Below are 16,907 nucleotides of genomic sequence, written 5' to 3'. Positions count from 1 at the left end.
AACTGTATCTGGAGCTAGCTGCACAAGCAAATATATTGTTGTGTTGATTTAAAGCCATTTTCAAGACGGACTATTCCAGAAATACGACAGGACAGGCTCGACTTTCAGCATTAGCTTCAATGGGGATATAAAAGAAGGAAGAAAGAAAGGAGGATGGATATTGTGTACAGTTAAAAAGGATTTTTGGTGAGTAAAATATGGCTATATTCCTAAATAATATTTCAATTGTGGGCCAAGTTCTGATATCTGAAAAGCTCCAGTGTTTGTATTTAAGCTCCAGTGTTTGTATTTAATCACTAAATGCTGCTAGGAAGTGGATTTTACCCCATTTTAGTGCAATTTTTGCCGTTTCGCCATTGACGTCCATCATTGTCTTTTCCCGGGGAAATCCCCCGGTTGTAATGTCTGAAAAGCTCCAGTATTTGTATTTAATCAATAAATCCTGCTAGGAAGTGAATTTTACCCCATTTAATTCAATTTTTGCCATTTCGCATATGGACGTATCGACGTTCATCGCTGTCTTTTTCCCGGGGAAATGATACTCAGATACTTCTGATGTCTAAAAAGGTCCAGTATTTGTATTTAATCAATAAATGCTGTTTTCGGCTGGATTTTACCCTATTTTCGGGCAATGTTTGCCGGTACGCCATTGACGTTAATTGCTGTCTTTTCCTGGGAAAATCACCCCCAGCCCGGTTGTAATGTCTGAAAAGCTCCAGTATTTGTATTTAATCATTAAATGCTGCTAGGAAGTGGATTTTACCCGTTTAAGGCGCTACGAGAAAATGCACGGACCGCCACTGCACTACAACCATATATGTATGTTATGATTTGATTTCTTAGTTAAAATAATAATTGGTGCCACATTCTTTTTGGAATGCTTGCTATAGTTTGTCCAGTAACTTACAGAAACATTCAATAATTTGTGTCTTTGCATATTTAAAAAAAAAATCAGAATTAATGTTTTTAAATTTATTCACATTTTTTCTAAAGTGTTAATACTGCAAATGTAATTCAAGCAGTCACCTAGAGCAGGGGTCGGCAAATTAATCCGCAAAGGGCCGCAGTGGGCACGGGTTTTCATTCCAACCCATAAAGAAGACACCTTTTTTTACCAATCTGGTATCCTACAAGTTCAATCAGTGGATTGCAGTCAGGTGCTTCTTGTTTCAGCAGAAACTCCATTGGTTAAACTGTCTGCGCTGGATCGGTTGGAACAAAATACTGCACCCACAGCGGCCCTTGAGGACCGGTTTTCCCGCCCCTGGTGTAGAGGTTCACACACCTGACTTCGGCCGTCCAGGCTCGCACTCAATTCCCGCTGGTGGCGTAATGATTGTGAGTGCGAATGGTCATCTGTGTGCCCTATGGCTGACTGGCGACCAGTCTAGAGTGTAGTCTGCCTTTCACCCAAAGTCGGCTGGGATAGGCTCCAGGAAAACGCAAATGAAAAAACAATGAAAGCAAATACTTCCCAACATTCTTTATTCAAAATAGATTTTTGTTCACAGGCGGCCTGACATTATCTCAAGTTATAAAAGTCAGTTCCAGAACGTCATGAAAAAATTGCATTGTTGAATTTTAAAATAAAGAATATTGTGCATAAAGCAAGACAGTAGATGTACTGAATAAATTTTTTGAGGTACCGGGCAAAAGACGTGCAGTACAACAATGACTGAGGCAAAATATAGTAGAAACAACAAACTCTTCAAGACTCCTGATTCACTTCAAACTGGCAAAATGTTCACACACGACATACATTACAATACAGTGGTCACACAAAGCTGGCCAAGTTATTTTTTAGCCTGTAAAACAGGAGTAATACAATGTCAGCTAATCTGCCATTAAAACATGCAGTCACTCCTCCAAAAGGATACAAAACCTGATTGCATAGCATGCAATATGTACTGTAGTTACACAGGTGGTTAATGATCATGTCATCTTTCTCTGAATTTGTACGTTTTGAATTTTAGAATACAGAATATGTACAGTATGTCATTTTTCTTCATTGACTCAATTGCTGTCAGTGGGTGGAATCCAATTTAAGTCAATGGGAACCAATGAATTAAAATGCGCCAAAAATGTATCACAATTTAGTTGTGATTATTTTTCTAGATTTTCACATTTTCTGACTTTTGCCATCATGACAAAAATTGTCTTTTTTTATAAAATCTTAGCTTTGTAAACTATCCCATTTGTCGCAAAACACACAAATGATATTAAAGATTATTTGCCATTAAATTTCCCGAATACGGGATGAATAAAGTTATCCAATCCAATCCAAATAACAAGCAATGGAGTGTATTAGCTACTATTTCACTGAGTGAAGTTATCTTACTAAAGCCCCACCCTTTTCTAGAAAATTGCAATCCATGATGGCATAAGTAGGGTTAATTATTTTTTGGTCAACATTTAAAATTTTTGGCAATATTATATACCTAGCAGCCAAACTATAATTACAGCAATTGAATTGTTTGATATTGTGATGCTGAATTGGCATCAGGTACATCGATCACAATGTCATATTTACTGCTTCTGAACAAAAGTTGTGTCATGCTGAATAAATATGATCAATTTAAACATTCACAGTAGCACTTCGTTAAATAAAAGGGTCCCAACTATCACTTCACTTGTCAAATGTGCAAATGTATGTTTGAGTTTCCTGTCTCTAACAAGATACTGCAGTTCTATATAAATACAAACTTCATGCAATAAAACCTGGACATTTGCAGTCATCTTCAATTGACCTGATACTGACATATAATCGTTTTTCTGGACATGCTTGTTCAAAAAATAATGACCAAATGTAAACATTTTGGGCATTAACAAAAATGACTTGGTTTGTTTGGTGAAGTGTATTGAGTGCATTGTTTGATCATTGTCATTTTGTCCTTGGCTGGCAAGGCTGGCTGTGACGGAACTGCATGATATCCACCGCGGTCTGGTGCCACCAGTAAAACATGGCGACCACCAAAACGTGCCACACCTGATGACTAGCGCCGACGTAGTTCACATGGCCTAAAAAATACAACGTACATTTGAACATTAGCCTTTCACGCAGCTGTGCGTAAACTGAACCAAAGCAAAGTTGATCCAGTTTTGTGGAATTATCAGAACTAGACATGCCAACTTCAATTTCTGAAAATATTGCCACCATTGCGCCAATATTTTTGAAATGAAAGGGATACCCTCTGAAATCCTCCCATTGCCAATGATGATCATGTCTTAATGCAGAATAAATGATGTGCTTTTTACCAATTACCATATAAATTATTCAGATTTTGCTTCATTAGTCAACACCTTGCGCATGCAAGGCAGGGAGTATTATTTTTGTCCACATGGAGTCGCCATTCCCGAGTTCTACAGTTAATTTGTACATCTTTTAAAGGACTAGACTGGATTGCCTTAGACTGGTCTGTTGAGTTCCATGGGCGTCAACGAATTAGTGCATAATGTGACACTCAAGCATGCGTAGTTCACTCACTCTATCAGAGCTGCCAACCTCCCATTTCCAGAGTTTTTCTGGAGTGAATGTGATTCACGCATATTGATATAAATTGTCCAAAAAATAACATAGGACAATTTAAATCAAATTGTTATTATCATGTTTTTACATTCATTGAAATATTGTGTTTTAGCAAACTATTGAACAAGTACAGCATAATGAAAATACGTTTATATTTGTGTTTGGGTTCTTCTAAGTGCGGTTTATTCGGTAATTCCACCATGTGTGGCGCTGAAGTCACACTTGCATGTTGTGCAATGTGCTAATGTCGGTCCTTTTGGAGACGGGTTCAACATGGGATAGCTCATTGAATACGAACCAATAAATTTCCCGCGTCTGGGTTTCTTATTAGAAGTTTCATCCAAATTGCCATCCATTTTGTGCTTCTCCCGAGCAGACATATTGATAAGACATGCCAGTGCTGTGTACTCCTACTTCCTTCAGAACAAATGATAAGATTTGTTTCAAAACAAAAGACCGGTGGTTTAGTCAGCCTTAATAATAATTACTTCACTTGTGAAAAAAAACGAAAATGTTAAAGCGATAGAGGCTACCTATGCAATCGATTCTGAAGCGATTGCCACGCTGAAGTCGCACAAGACAAATCATTTGTCAGAACTTGTAACTCAGATGAATCACAATGCACTCGTGTTACCGAATTCATCCGGTCTACAGTGCAGTTGAATCAAGCAATTTAAATTGGAAATTGGAAATTTGGTACTTTTCCGAAATAGTGGCTTAAAACAAAAAAATGGGGGGAATGGGCGGCCCGGTGAAACGAGTGGTTAGCACATCGGCCTCACAGCTCTGGGGTCCTGGGTTCAAATCTTGGTCGGTCCAACTGTGTGGAGTATGCATGTTCTCCCCTGCGTGGGTTTTCTCTGGGTTTTCCAGTTTCCTCCCACATTCCAAAGACATGCATGGTAGGCTGAGTGGACACTCTAAAATTGCCCCTAGGTATGAGTGTGAGTGTGAATGGTTGTTTGTCTCCTTGTGCCCTGCGATTGGCTGGCCACCAATTTAGGGTGTCCCCCGCCTCTGGCCCTAAGTCAGCTGGGATGGGCTCCAGCAGCCCCCCGCGACCATAGTGAGGATAAAGCGGTTCAGAAAATGAGATGAGATTTTTTTTTGGGGATTTCCGGAGTTTAGGGAGGTTGCCAGGAGTCCCGGAGTTTGCGTTACTTGTACGGGTAAACTCCAGAAATTACGGAGAGGTTCGCAGCTCTGCTCTATGGCATGCATTGATTTTATCTCGTTTATGACATGTGAATGAACCTGAAATTTGGACTCTTTCCTCTGCCAACTTTATCAAATTGTATTATGTATTTTTCATTGAAACCAAGGATTTGTACAAACACATTCTCTTAAATGAAGCATGAACATTTGAGGAGGTGGCGCATGGTATGGGTCAAATAAGGAGTGAAACAGGCTTACCAGGGAAGCAGCGCTCAGGCATTTTGGTAATATAGAAGACAAAGGCAGCTGCTCCAATGAGGTACATGACAATCAGGCGAGGCAGGAACATCTGCACAAAAGATAAACCTGCATTGGTAAAGAAAGGTTGCATTAAAATGGTCTTTATGAATCAGGTGGGAGAATCACGAGCTACAGCAGGGGTGTGCACATTTTACCTTGCAGGGTACTTTTGAACTAGCTACAAAAACACAAAACTCAACAGTCAAGATAATGTAAGTATGAACATAGACATAAATAAATACAATACATTGTAATGTCCCATACTGAACCCTAATGGTGGACAATCATTAAATAAGTTAAGACAGTGCTTTAAAAAAAGGTCCACCTGATATTGCTGTTTAATCATCTAAATGTTTAATTCATGTTTTCCTGTCTGAGGTAGTGTTATAAAAGTGTCCTCAAGTGCACCATATGCCATTGTTTCCTTGGAAGTACAGTAATACCTTGACATACAAGCAATTTGAGATACGAGTATAATTCCGAGCAAATATTTACCTTGAGATACGAGACAAATTTTGATATACGAGCATACAGCCAGGTGGCCGACGCGAGAGGCTGCTTTATGATTTCACTGCACTGTCTCTCTCGCTGCATCTCCTTCGTGCAAAGATCTCTACAAGCACTGGGCGGAGTGTTGCATTTTTTCCGTTTTTTTTTTAACAGCAGAATTAAGGGAAACACAATGGATCCAAAGCAAGCTGGTGCAATGAAGGGTAGTTCGATGACAATCGATATTAAGCACGAAATCATGGAAAAACATGAGTAGTGTACGGATGACTGAGCTGGCTCGTCAATACGTATGGAGAAGCAGAAGTTCGCCGAAAGCCGCGGTGGAATACATTAACCTATTTTCCTTGGTTATTGCACAAGAAGGTTTAAATTTAGTGTAACGTAAGATTAAAACTTTTTTAAGTGTGTGTGTGTGTATAGGAATCTAAGTTCATTTAAGTGAAATTTAAAGTTTATGTTATGTTATGTTTACCAATTTCGTCATACTCAGTTTCTGGGTGTGATGACAATTAGGCTTTTGTTGTTGATGATGACGACAGGGCCTATGTCCGATTATTATTATGTTACGAGCGCATCTGTCAAGTGACTCTCTCTCTCTCTCTCTCTCTCTCCCCCCCCAATCCACGAACTCCCCGTTGTATAAAATAATGCCTCATTTTATTATTAAACATCATAACCACTAGTTATTTGTTACTCTGTTAGTAGATGGTGAATTACAACCAAAAAAAATATGTTTTTTCCATTGTAATATCCTGTTTTTGGTGTGTTTTTTCAGAGGGTGGGAACAAATTAATTTGTATTTAGTTCATTTCTATGGGAAACGTTGATTTGAGATGTGAGTAAATCAACATACGAGCTCAGTCCCGTAACGCATTAAGCTCGTATCTCAAGGTACCACTGTACCTAAAAGTAGCTTTCCTGAACTTTACCTAATCAGTTTTTTTTGCAGTGGCAGACAAGATAGACAGCGCAGGTGTTTTGATTGGTGCAAAAACGCAATCAAAATTGTTTCAATGAATGTCAATAAAAGATTGAACGCCAGGGAAAGTGTGTGATAGGCTAAAGGGCTTTGACAAAGGTTGTTTTTACCAGTTGACTTTTATGTCAAGTAAAGTCATTTTAAGTTTATTTATATAGGCAAAAATGATGAAATGATCCCAGGCTGATTTTTATATGAAAGACATAATGACCAGTAAATGAATAATAAAGTATTAACAGTAAATATAGATAACAGAAATGCAATTACAGTATTCAATGATGACTTCCCCTGATCTAAACCCCCTGGGCATGAAGTACTCAAAACCTTTGATATCACCACCAGTCATTAACATATTGACCACTATTCTGTAATTTTCCTTACCTTAACAATGTCACATGTGAGCCCCCCGTTGAGCCACACCCAATGACATGTTGGAACCACGCCAATACAGGCCACGCTGAAGAAGATGGAGAGCCTCGTACAGCGCCACTCAGCGCTCATATAGCGTGGGTGGAACTGAGCACCAAACACAAAGAGGATCATGCACAGCACCGTCAGCGAGTAGACCTGACGCCAAAACTGATGAAACCCAAACATAAGAATTGATCAGCTGTTGAACTGTAATTAGCGCCAAAAGAAAGACGGAGTGAGTACGTACATCATTGCAATAAAAGGAGTAAAAGATGCCTGGCACGTAACAGCCCAAGATGCCGATAGAAATGCCCGCATAGTCCAGCGCCAACCAGCGGCGACTCATCTTCTCTGATCGGTGGCACAAGAATAGATGATACCCGACAGAACACAACATGCATACCTGAAAGTAACATACGTACAAAATTAGAAATAATGTTATCATCCTAAATTCACATTTTTCCATTGTATCTTCATCAGTAGTACGTAAAAGTAAGGGCACCGCAGGTAATGCTCAGAATTTGCATTTAGAAATTATTGCCCATGTAGATCAGCATTTTCTCTTGAATATGTCACGTATAAGACAGTAATATTTGTGAAGTGAAACATGTTTATAAAGTTAAGGAAAGTGGGTAGTAATTGTTTAAACTTAAGAAGCCAGGTGTATAAATTTGGCCAGATCCTCAGTAATCAGGCTGAACTGTCAATAAAGTACAGTCCTACTTTTACTTAATTTAAATTTTTTTGTAACTTGAATTTTTCGTAAGTAGAGCAGTGATTTATATGTGAATTCTGTAATTCATTCCACGGTCCTCAAAAAACTACCAACTAAACCCTTTAAAACGATCAGTGTCCCATCTGTGTGAATGTTGTGAGAAACAGACATTTTTTTTAAAAAATGATAAGAAAATGATTTACTAATTTAATTAAATGTATAACAAGCAGGGCGGCCTGGCAGCTTGAGTGGTTAGCACATGGGCCTCACAGCTCTGGGGTCCTGGGTTCAAATCCAGGTCGGTCCACCTGTGTGGAGTTTGCATGTTCTCCCGGGCCCGCGTGGGTTTCTCCGGGTACTCCGGTTTCCTCCCACATTCCAAAGACATGCATGGTAGTTTGAATGGGCACTCAAAATTGCCCTTAGGTATGAGTGTGGGACTGAATGGTTGTCCGTCTCCTTGTGCCCAGAGATCGGCTGGCCACCGATACAGGGTGTCCCCCGCCTCTGGCCCGAAGTCAGCTGGGATAGGCTCCAGCACCCCCTGCAACCCTAGTGAGGATAAAGTGGTTCAGAAAATGAATGAATGAATGAATAACAAGCATGCAAAAACTTGTTCTATTCGTGCAGTAATACAGTCATGGGCAAAGATTTTGACAAAGTTTTCACAAAGTCTGTTCCGTCTGGGGTTTTAGGTGTTTGCCAGATCTTTCGATGGAAAAGTGACTTTCAATTAGAAGCATTTCACAATTACCAAAAGCTTTTATTGAGAATTACATGCTATAGGTCAATATTTCCAGTGTTGACACTTATTTTTCAAGACCTCTGTAATTCTCCCTGGCATGCTGTCGCTCAACTTCTGAACCAAACCCTGACATTATGACTGTCCATTCTTGTAAAATCAATGCTTGGAGTTGGTCAGAATTTGTGGGTTTTTGATAGTCCACCCGCCTCTTGAGGATTGAACACAAGTTCTCAATGGGATTAAGATCTGCAGAGTTTCCTGGCCAAGGGCCAATCTCCTTCCCGGTCAGGCACAGAAAAAAGTGAGGTCCAAAAGAAAGTCTCCCGTCTCTCCCCAGTCTCCTTCCTTTATACTGTCTCTGCCAATCCACAACTTGGTTTTTGCAACTTAGTGTTAAGAAAAGGCCCTTCTGTGACAAGCCTTCCCCAGACCAGGAGACTAGCTTGGGATCTCAGGTGTGACCCTACCTGGCTGTCTCGACAGTCAGCAACAAAGCCACCATTCCTCCCTTTGGGCTTCCCTACCGAGCTAATTGAATTAGCTTTGTAGTAAAAGACTTATTTTTACCTACATAGCCCACAGGGGCTCTTAAATTTCACATACATTCTGTCTCCAAACCAAAAGATAGCTAAAAAAGTCTTATTTGAAAACAATTAAAGAATGCATGTGATTAAAAAAAATATCTCTCTTCAGGGTACAGGAAAAGAGTTTACGTTTAGGGGGATTTTGTAACCTGAAATTCGTACCGAGATGCATTTGTAAGTAGAGGTACAACTTTTGTCGCCACCCAAAAACAGGTTTAGCAAATTGTGCTGAGAGTAGCTGTTAAACACACCTTGAGTCACTGCAGAGATTTTTTTTATTTATATTTCTGAGAAAATGCCAATGCCCAAGCAAATTAAATATCCCTTTACAGAAAAGCCAGGTTTAACTACAAAACACACCTATCTGAGGTATTACAACACAATGCAAACCAGTTACTCACATCTTTGGGAGGAGTGAACTGAATGAACCTGTCTGAGGGAACGTGAATTTCTTGAAATACTAACAAATTATCCTAAGCAAAACATCCAGTAATTTCAAAAATAGGGCTTTTGCTATAGTGGAGTTAGATGCCATGACACAATTGCTGTGTCGTCTTCTAGACGAAAAAAAAATACTGTCAAAGACTGAACGACTGTCTAACCCAGAGGTAGGGAACCTATGGCTCGGGAGCCACATATGGTTCTTTTGATGGGTTTATATGGCTCTCCGCTAACCTGTGAGGTGAACTTTAGAAACAGCTAGTGAGAAAGTGCAGGAATAGGAGCGTTACGTTGGTATTATGGCATTGACACGACCTCCAGTGCCTTCTAATCCTAATTTCATTACACTCTTCTGCATAGATATTCTCATTGATACTTATTGATTGGCAACAACATAACAATGTTGTCAAAATAATTCAGAGACTTTTTGTACTTTAAAAATGGTGAAGTGACTAAAAAGGCATTTTCATGTATGTTGACTTTTAAATTCAGAGCATGGCTCTCAAGCATTAACATTTAAAAAATATGAATTGTTTATGGCTCTCTCCATCAAAAAGGTTCCCGACCCTTGGTCTAACCTATTTTATCACACAAATTTAAATGATAAACACATGTCCTGAAGGTCTACATCTTACCTGAAAGCAAAAGAGACCTATGGCATAGATGACATAGTCCTGACTGCTGGCTCCAGAGGCCGGCAGAACTTTCACAATGTCGTTGACCGCCAGAGAGAAGAAAAGAAGGAAGCCCAGAAGGTGGCTCCAGATGTTTATGGTCTCATTGGACAGAACAAAAATACTTGAGGAAAACAAATTGGACAGTTAAGCTGGCACATGAAAGTGTTTTTAAATATATATATTATAAGTAATCTCACCTCTTTAGGCAGAGTTTGGAAGGCAGGTGGGCCCGATAGCCATCAGTGATGTAAGGGTTCTCTCTGAGGTACATGGGGAGTTGGTCAAAGGTGTACAAGTGTATCTTCTGTGGTATGAGCATAGTCCATTCTGCATAACTTCCCAGCTCAACGTATTGGGCCATCTTCAGCATGGTATATTTGCTTCTTTTTCAAACTAACCAGTTTGGAGTTGGGGGAAGGGCGGGAAAATAAACCTGACAAAACACATTAGGATTTTTTAGGTTACTAGCAAAATGATACAGAACTCAGAAATGGTTAAGATTTCCATGCATCACTGTACTAAGATGGACGGATGAACAGAGAGATTGATAAGATAGTCAATTGCTTCAAAACCTTTGTGGAAAATAGAATTTCAAAACAACTTTCAATTTACCTGCACAATTCTAATAAAAATAATTTAAAATATCTTGGGGGAGCAGTAACAAAAATATATGTATTCGTTCATTCATGTTCCATACTGCTTATGCTTATCCAAGCCAACCACAGGCAGCAGGTGGGGAACAGCATGAACAGGTTGCCAGGTTGCACAATGAAACAGACAACACTCGCGCTCACAATCACACCGAGTGAAAAATATATATAATAGAGCTAAATGTATCTGGGATTTTGCTGTGCTCATAATTTTATTCAAAGTCATGTTAAATGGATGTCAGCATACACCTGCCACCTTATAATGTGCCTCTTACCAATATACCAATATATATCCCCAAATAGAGTTCACTTTTTAGTAAACTTTTCCGCATTATCAACCACTAATCTCTTTGCCTCCACCTTTTGAGGGCGCAAATTCCAGTCGAACGAATTCCAAAGCATGTTGCTGCCAAATTCAAACTTTATTGTTGACGATTTTTGTGATGTATTATTTGAATGAAGGATGTCTTTTGAAATAATGGGCAGAAATTAGACTGATATTTCTAGTGATCAAAAATACGCTTCTGTGTTAAAACGGACCAGTGAAACCAAGGTGGATTCTTTGAATAGTTTGTCATTTTATATGTAGACATTTTATACCTTTTACTTTTCTTCTGAGCCCGTCATCCTCTTCCTCTGACGGGGAGTGAAAGGCCAACTTTTTGTCCGAGGAGGTTTATTTGGCGAATCGGGAGGGCAGTTCAACCGGTTTTCTATCTTTTTTTGTATAGGTCTTTGTTGGGCTGTTCCTGGAATGCATTTTGTTACTCTTGTTGTAATGACAATAAAACACCCAGGGGTGGCAAACAAGTTAGACACAAAGAGCTAAAATTTTAAACTGAGAGTCAAAGAGCCACACCTTATGTCAGAAGCAGCATAAAAATTCCAGTCTGCCAAATTCTCATCTCATCTCATTTTCTGAACCACTTTATCCTCACTAGGGTCACCAGCTGACTTCGGGCCAGAGGTGGGGGACACCCTGAACTGGAAGTCAGCCAATGGCAGGCCACAAGGAGACAAACAACCATTCAAGCTCACACTCATACCTAGGGGCAATTTAGAGTGTCCAATCAGCCTACCATCCATGTCTTTGGAATGTGGGAGGAAACCGGAGTACCCGGAGAAAACCCACCCAAGCCCGAGGAGAACATGTAAACTCCACACCGGTGGACGTGACCTGGATTTGAACCCAGGGCCCCAGAGCTGTGAGGCCGACATGCTAACCACTCGCTCCATCGGGCCCCCCTAAGCAGTATGTATTTCTCTATATAAATTTCATGAAGAATTTAAAAGCCAGGGCGGTCCGGTGACTTGGGTGGTTAGCATGTTGGCCTCACAGCTCTGGGGTACTGGGTTCAAATCCAGGTCCACCTGTGTGGAGTTTGCATGTTCTCCCCGGGCCTGCGTGGGTTTTCTTTGGGTACTCCGGCTTCCTCCCACATTCCAAAACATGCACGGTAGGCTGATTGGACATCTCTAAATTGCCCCTAGGTATGAGTGTGAGCATGAATAGTTGTCCGTCTCCTCGTGCCTTGCGATCGGCTGCCCACCGACTCGACACAGGTGGATCGACCTGGATTTAAACCTAGGTTCCCCATTGTGAGTCTGACACGCTAACCATTCAGCCGTCAGGCCGCCCATCTGCCAAATTATTTTCTGATCTCATCTCATCTCATTTTCTGAACCACTTTATCCTCATTAGGGTCGCGGGGGATGATGGACCCTATCCCAACTGACTCCGGGCCAGAAGCGGGGGGGGGGCACTGAATCGGTGGCCAGCCGATCACAGGGCACGAAGAGACGGACAACTATGGACACTCACGCCCATACCTAGGGGCAATTTAGAGTGTCCAATCAGCCTACCGTGTTTTTGGAATGTGGGAGGAAACCGGAGTACCCAGAGGAAACCCACGCAGGATTGGGGAGAACATGCAAACTCCACACAGGTGGACCGACCCTGGATTTGAACCCAGGACCCCTGACGTACTAACCATTCGCTTCACTGCGCTGCCTCCAAATTATTTTTTTAATATAAATTATTATTTGTGCTTAATGGCCCCTGATGAATTTGTGTGTGTTTTAAGAGAGAAGAAAAACAAGAGAAATATGAAATGAGGCAAAGAGGCACAGTATACACCAAATATGATAAGAAGGAAAGAGACGCATATTTGGTCGGGAGCCGCAAGCAGCTCGAGAGCCGCGTGTTTGCCATCCCTGGCATAGTCATGCTCTTTTCATTTTAAAAATGCCCTATACGCACAAGACTAAACCATAAAGGCGCATAATTAGACACATGCTTAAATTAATTAAGTGAAGGGTTTCAACGAAGGTTTACTCTTGAGTTAAAGTCCATTTATATCGTCCTGCACGTCTTCCTTTGAATGACATCCTATATTTTGCAATATTGATCACATCAGACAACAAGGTAAAGGGCAACAATTTTAAATGAGACTAAGACTGGCGTATAGCATGTGCTCCTTCACGTTTTATTTTTTTTCACCCGGATGAACATTTAGAAAATCTACTCTCAGATCGAACTGGTTATCCTAGCATTGGCAGGCATTATTTGGGGCAGCTAAATTGATGGAAATCAAACTCACCAGTGAGCTCTAGTCCTCGCGCCAAAGCCAGTAATGTCTCGTCTTTGCCATGATCTCTCCAATGAGTCAGGCCGCTGGTGTGTCTGCTTCCAAATAGATCATAATTGTTCAATAATGCGCACAAGGCAACGTCAGCAACCATTACAAAGCATTTTTTTGTATTCGTTGTAAACAATTGTGAGTCTCTCTACTGCCACCGACTGTTCAAATAGAAGTATTTCATCCGCAGCCCATTCATTAATGAAATGTGACGGGAATTGGATTGGATAACTTCATTCATCTCGTATTCGGGAAATTTCATTGTGACAGTAGCAGAGGGTGATTAGACAGAACAACAAAGCAAAAGGACAAAGTACAAAGCAAATCAAAGTAAATGGGATCATTAAGAATCACAAAATCAAATCATTAAGACAGAAAAGCAGCAAAAACACAAAACGAGCAATAGTGAAACGTCTTATATTTATTCCAATTGCTTGGCAAATTTCACATCCATTAAGATAAATCCTTTAACTATTCTCATTTTCAAAGTGTTTTCCCTGAAATGGATTGCTATTGTAGTTCTCTATTGTCAATAAGAAAGGGTTTTAAGATTTAATTCTGTCAATTTACTTTAGGTTGTGCCATCAGGTATTTTCAATATGCATTAGTTTTAATGTAATTGTCATTTCTGATATATATATAATTGGTGGTATTTTATACATATTCATTATATATTTACACCTAATACCTTTGCTTATGTACATACATTTTGATGGTAGCTGACATTGTTGTCAACACAAGTCATAGTTGACCTATTTTGACACATTGGCTGGCCACCAATTCAGGGTGTCCCCCACCTCCTGTCTGAAGTCAGCAGGAATTGGCTCCCGCACCCCCCGCGACCCTTGTGAGGATAAGCCGTTCAGAAATGAACGAATGAATTGAACTAGGGTCTTGGGGGGGTGCAGGAGCTTATCCCAGCTAACTAGATGCACTGGGGTAGGATACCCTGAATCGGTAGCAAGCCAATCGCAGGGCACAAGGAGACAGACAACCATTCACGCCCACACTCCTACCTAGGCGCAATTTAGTGTCCAATCAGCCTACCATGCATGTCTTTGGAATGTGAGAGGAAACCGGTGTACCCAGAGAAAACCCACGGAAACCCAGGGAGAATATGCAAACTCCACACAGTGAGGACCGACCTGGGATCGAACCCTGGTCCCCAGAACTGTGACGCGCTAACCACTTGTCCACTGGAATGAGATCCAGCACCCCATGCGACCTTTGTGAGGATAACCGGTTCAGAAAATGAATGAATGAATTAATTAATAAAGATTGGAGTGATTTCCAAAACAAAGCTGAATAAGGATGTCCAGACAATTAAGCCAAAATCAACATTGTGTGCTGTAATGAAAGCTCTCCTCATAAAGATTGAAAGTTACACCCACAAGCAAAAGAGCGACCATTGGACACAAAAACAGAGGCCTCCATGATGGATTCTACACAAGGCAAAGATTCAATTTCCTGACAAAACGACTTTGGTATGTATCTCATATGTCATGACATCATACTCCCTCCATGTTAATGAGTAAATGATAGTTGATGCATCATGAAAAAAGCATAATGTAGATTTTTGTTTGGTTTTGTTTTAAAAGGGTGGGACTGATTTCTGTCTTTCTTGGTTACTGCTGACCAGAACTGATCCCAAAGAGAATATCAAATTTGAAAATTGAGTTCATGCTCATCTATATCTCATTTTCTGAACCGCTTTATTCTCACTAGGTTCGCAGGGCGTGTTGGAGCCTATCCCAGCTGACTTCAGGCCAGAGCCAGAGGACACCCTGAATTGGTGACCAGCCAATCGCAGGGCACAAGGAGACAAACAACAATTCACGCCCACACTCATACCTAGGTGGCAGCCCGGTGATGCGAGTGGTTAGTGCGTCGGCCACGCAGCTCTGGGGTACTGGGCTCAAATACAGGTCACGTCCACCTGTGTGGAGTTTGCGTGTTCTCCCCGAGCCTGCGTGGGATTCCTCTGGGTACTCTGGTTTCCTCTCACATTCCAAAAACATGCATGGTAGGCTGATTGGACACTCTAATTGCCCCTAGGTATGAGTGTGAGTGTGCATGGTTGTCCGTCTCCTTGTGCCATCGATCCAGGGTGTCCCGTGCCTCTGGCCTAGAATAAGCTGCGATAGGCTGCCGCACCCTCCGTGACCCTAAATCGGTTCAGACGATGGGATGAGACTTATACTTTTGTCATGTCTTTGGAATGTGAGAGGAAACCAAAGTACCTGGAGAAAACCCACACAGGCCCAGGGAGAACATGCAAACTCCAAACAGGTGGACCAACCTGGATTTTTGAACCCGTCTCCCACTGTGAGGCCTGCGTGGGTTTTCTCCAGGTACTCTGGTTTCCTCCCACATTCCAAAAACATGCATATAGTAGGATAGTTGGACATGGTTGGACACTCTAAATTGCCCCTAATTATGAGTGTGAGCATGAAAGGTTGTTTGTTTCCTCTTGCTTTGCGATTGGCTGGCCACCATTTCAGGGTGTCTCCCACCTCGTTCTCAAAGTCAGCTGGGATAGGGTCCAGCACCCTTCAGCAACCCTTGTGAGGATAAAGCAGTTCAGAAAATGAATGAATGAATTAATATATTTTTAATTTACATTTCAATGATGACAGCTGAGGCTGCTGCCTCCACTGACTGAACGTCACAGAATGCATGATAAATGTAGGAGTTATATTACGCTTTGATGATTCTTTCATAAGGCTTTGCATATTCCTTGTCCCAATCATTTACTATGTATGCTACTATTTTGCCAGCTGTTAGGTTTTGACAAATGCCTACAGAAAACAGAAGAAATGTGAACACGTTGCCCTTCAAAATAAAGCATGCTTAAAAGTAGGTAGATGAAAAGACACACATGCACATACATTTATTACAAGAATATTATTCATTGTATGTTATTGTTACATCAAGATTAGAATAACATTTCACTGCTGCATATTGAACATTTTAAGAGCCAACATGTCCTTAAAATTTCAACTTAAAGTAGTATGTAACAGAAGCAGTGATAATGTTTGGGCATACGGACAGAGGGAATACTATATCAATGTAATAGTTTATGGTTTTGTCTCACATTTAAGGTCACTTGAAGGGGATTTTTAAATTGATTTACTCTCATACACTGTAAAGAAAGAAGTACAATAGACATTTAAAGGAAAAGACATGCAGAGAAAATCAAAATGGTGACAAAATCCATGATTAAATGACTACACTTCACACTCGGTGGCCCGGTGGGGTGAGTGGTTAGCGCATCGGCCTCACAGCTCCGAGCTCTTGGGTTCAAATCCAGGTCATGTCAATCTGTGTGGAGTTTGCATGTTCTGCCTGGGCCTGTGTGGGTTTCCTCTGGGTACTCCGGTTTCCTCCCACATTTCAAAAACATGCAATGTATGCTGATTGGACACCCTAAATAGCCCCCAGGTATGGGTGTGAGAGTGCATGGTTGTCTGTCTCTTTGTACCCTGCGATCAGCTGGACACCGATCCAGGGTGTCCCCCGCCTCTGGCCTGGAGATAGCTGGGATAGGCTCCAGCACCCCCATGACCCTAGTGAGG

General features: G+C 41.1%; 1 protein-coding gene across 2 annotated transcripts; it reads right to left on the bottom strand.

Annotated features, from left to right (window-relative positions):
• Window positions 1-1,468: 1,468 nt before the first annotated feature.
• On the bottom strand, window positions 1,469-13,463 carry LOC144091130 (progestin and adipoQ receptor family member 3-like). 2 transcript variants are annotated; one of them, XM_077623198.1, is made up of 8 exons: window positions 13,294-13,463; window positions 11,294-11,442; window positions 10,241-10,476; window positions 10,002-10,164; window positions 7,129-7,284; window positions 6,852-7,049; window positions 4,940-5,030; window positions 1,469-3,018 (listed from the first exon to the last, which is right to left on the bottom strand). In XM_077623198.1, exons 3-8 carry the CDS (start codon window positions 10,411-10,413, stop codon window positions 2,882-2,884), a joined length of 918 nt encoding a protein of 305 aa, XP_077479324.1. In that variant the 5' UTR covers window positions 10,414-10,476; window positions 11,294-11,442; window positions 13,294-13,463; the 3' UTR covers window positions 1,469-2,881. The 2 variants fall into 2 exon arrangements, with proteins under 2 accessions (XP_077479324.1, XP_077479325.1); XM_077623199.1 differs by lacking the exon at window positions 11,294-11,442.
• Window positions 13,464-16,907: the final 3,444 nt, after the last annotated feature.

The sequence above is a fragment of the Stigmatopora argus genome, chromosome 16 (genome assembly GCF_051989625.1).
Source record: "Stigmatopora argus isolate UIUO_Sarg chromosome 16, RoL_Sarg_1.0, whole genome shotgun sequence".
NCBI lineage: Eukaryota > Metazoa > Chordata > Actinopteri > Syngnathiformes > Syngnathidae > Stigmatopora > Stigmatopora argus.
The sequence above is the reverse complement of the archived record's forward strand: the minus strand, read 5'-3'. Positions and strand labels throughout refer to the sequence as shown.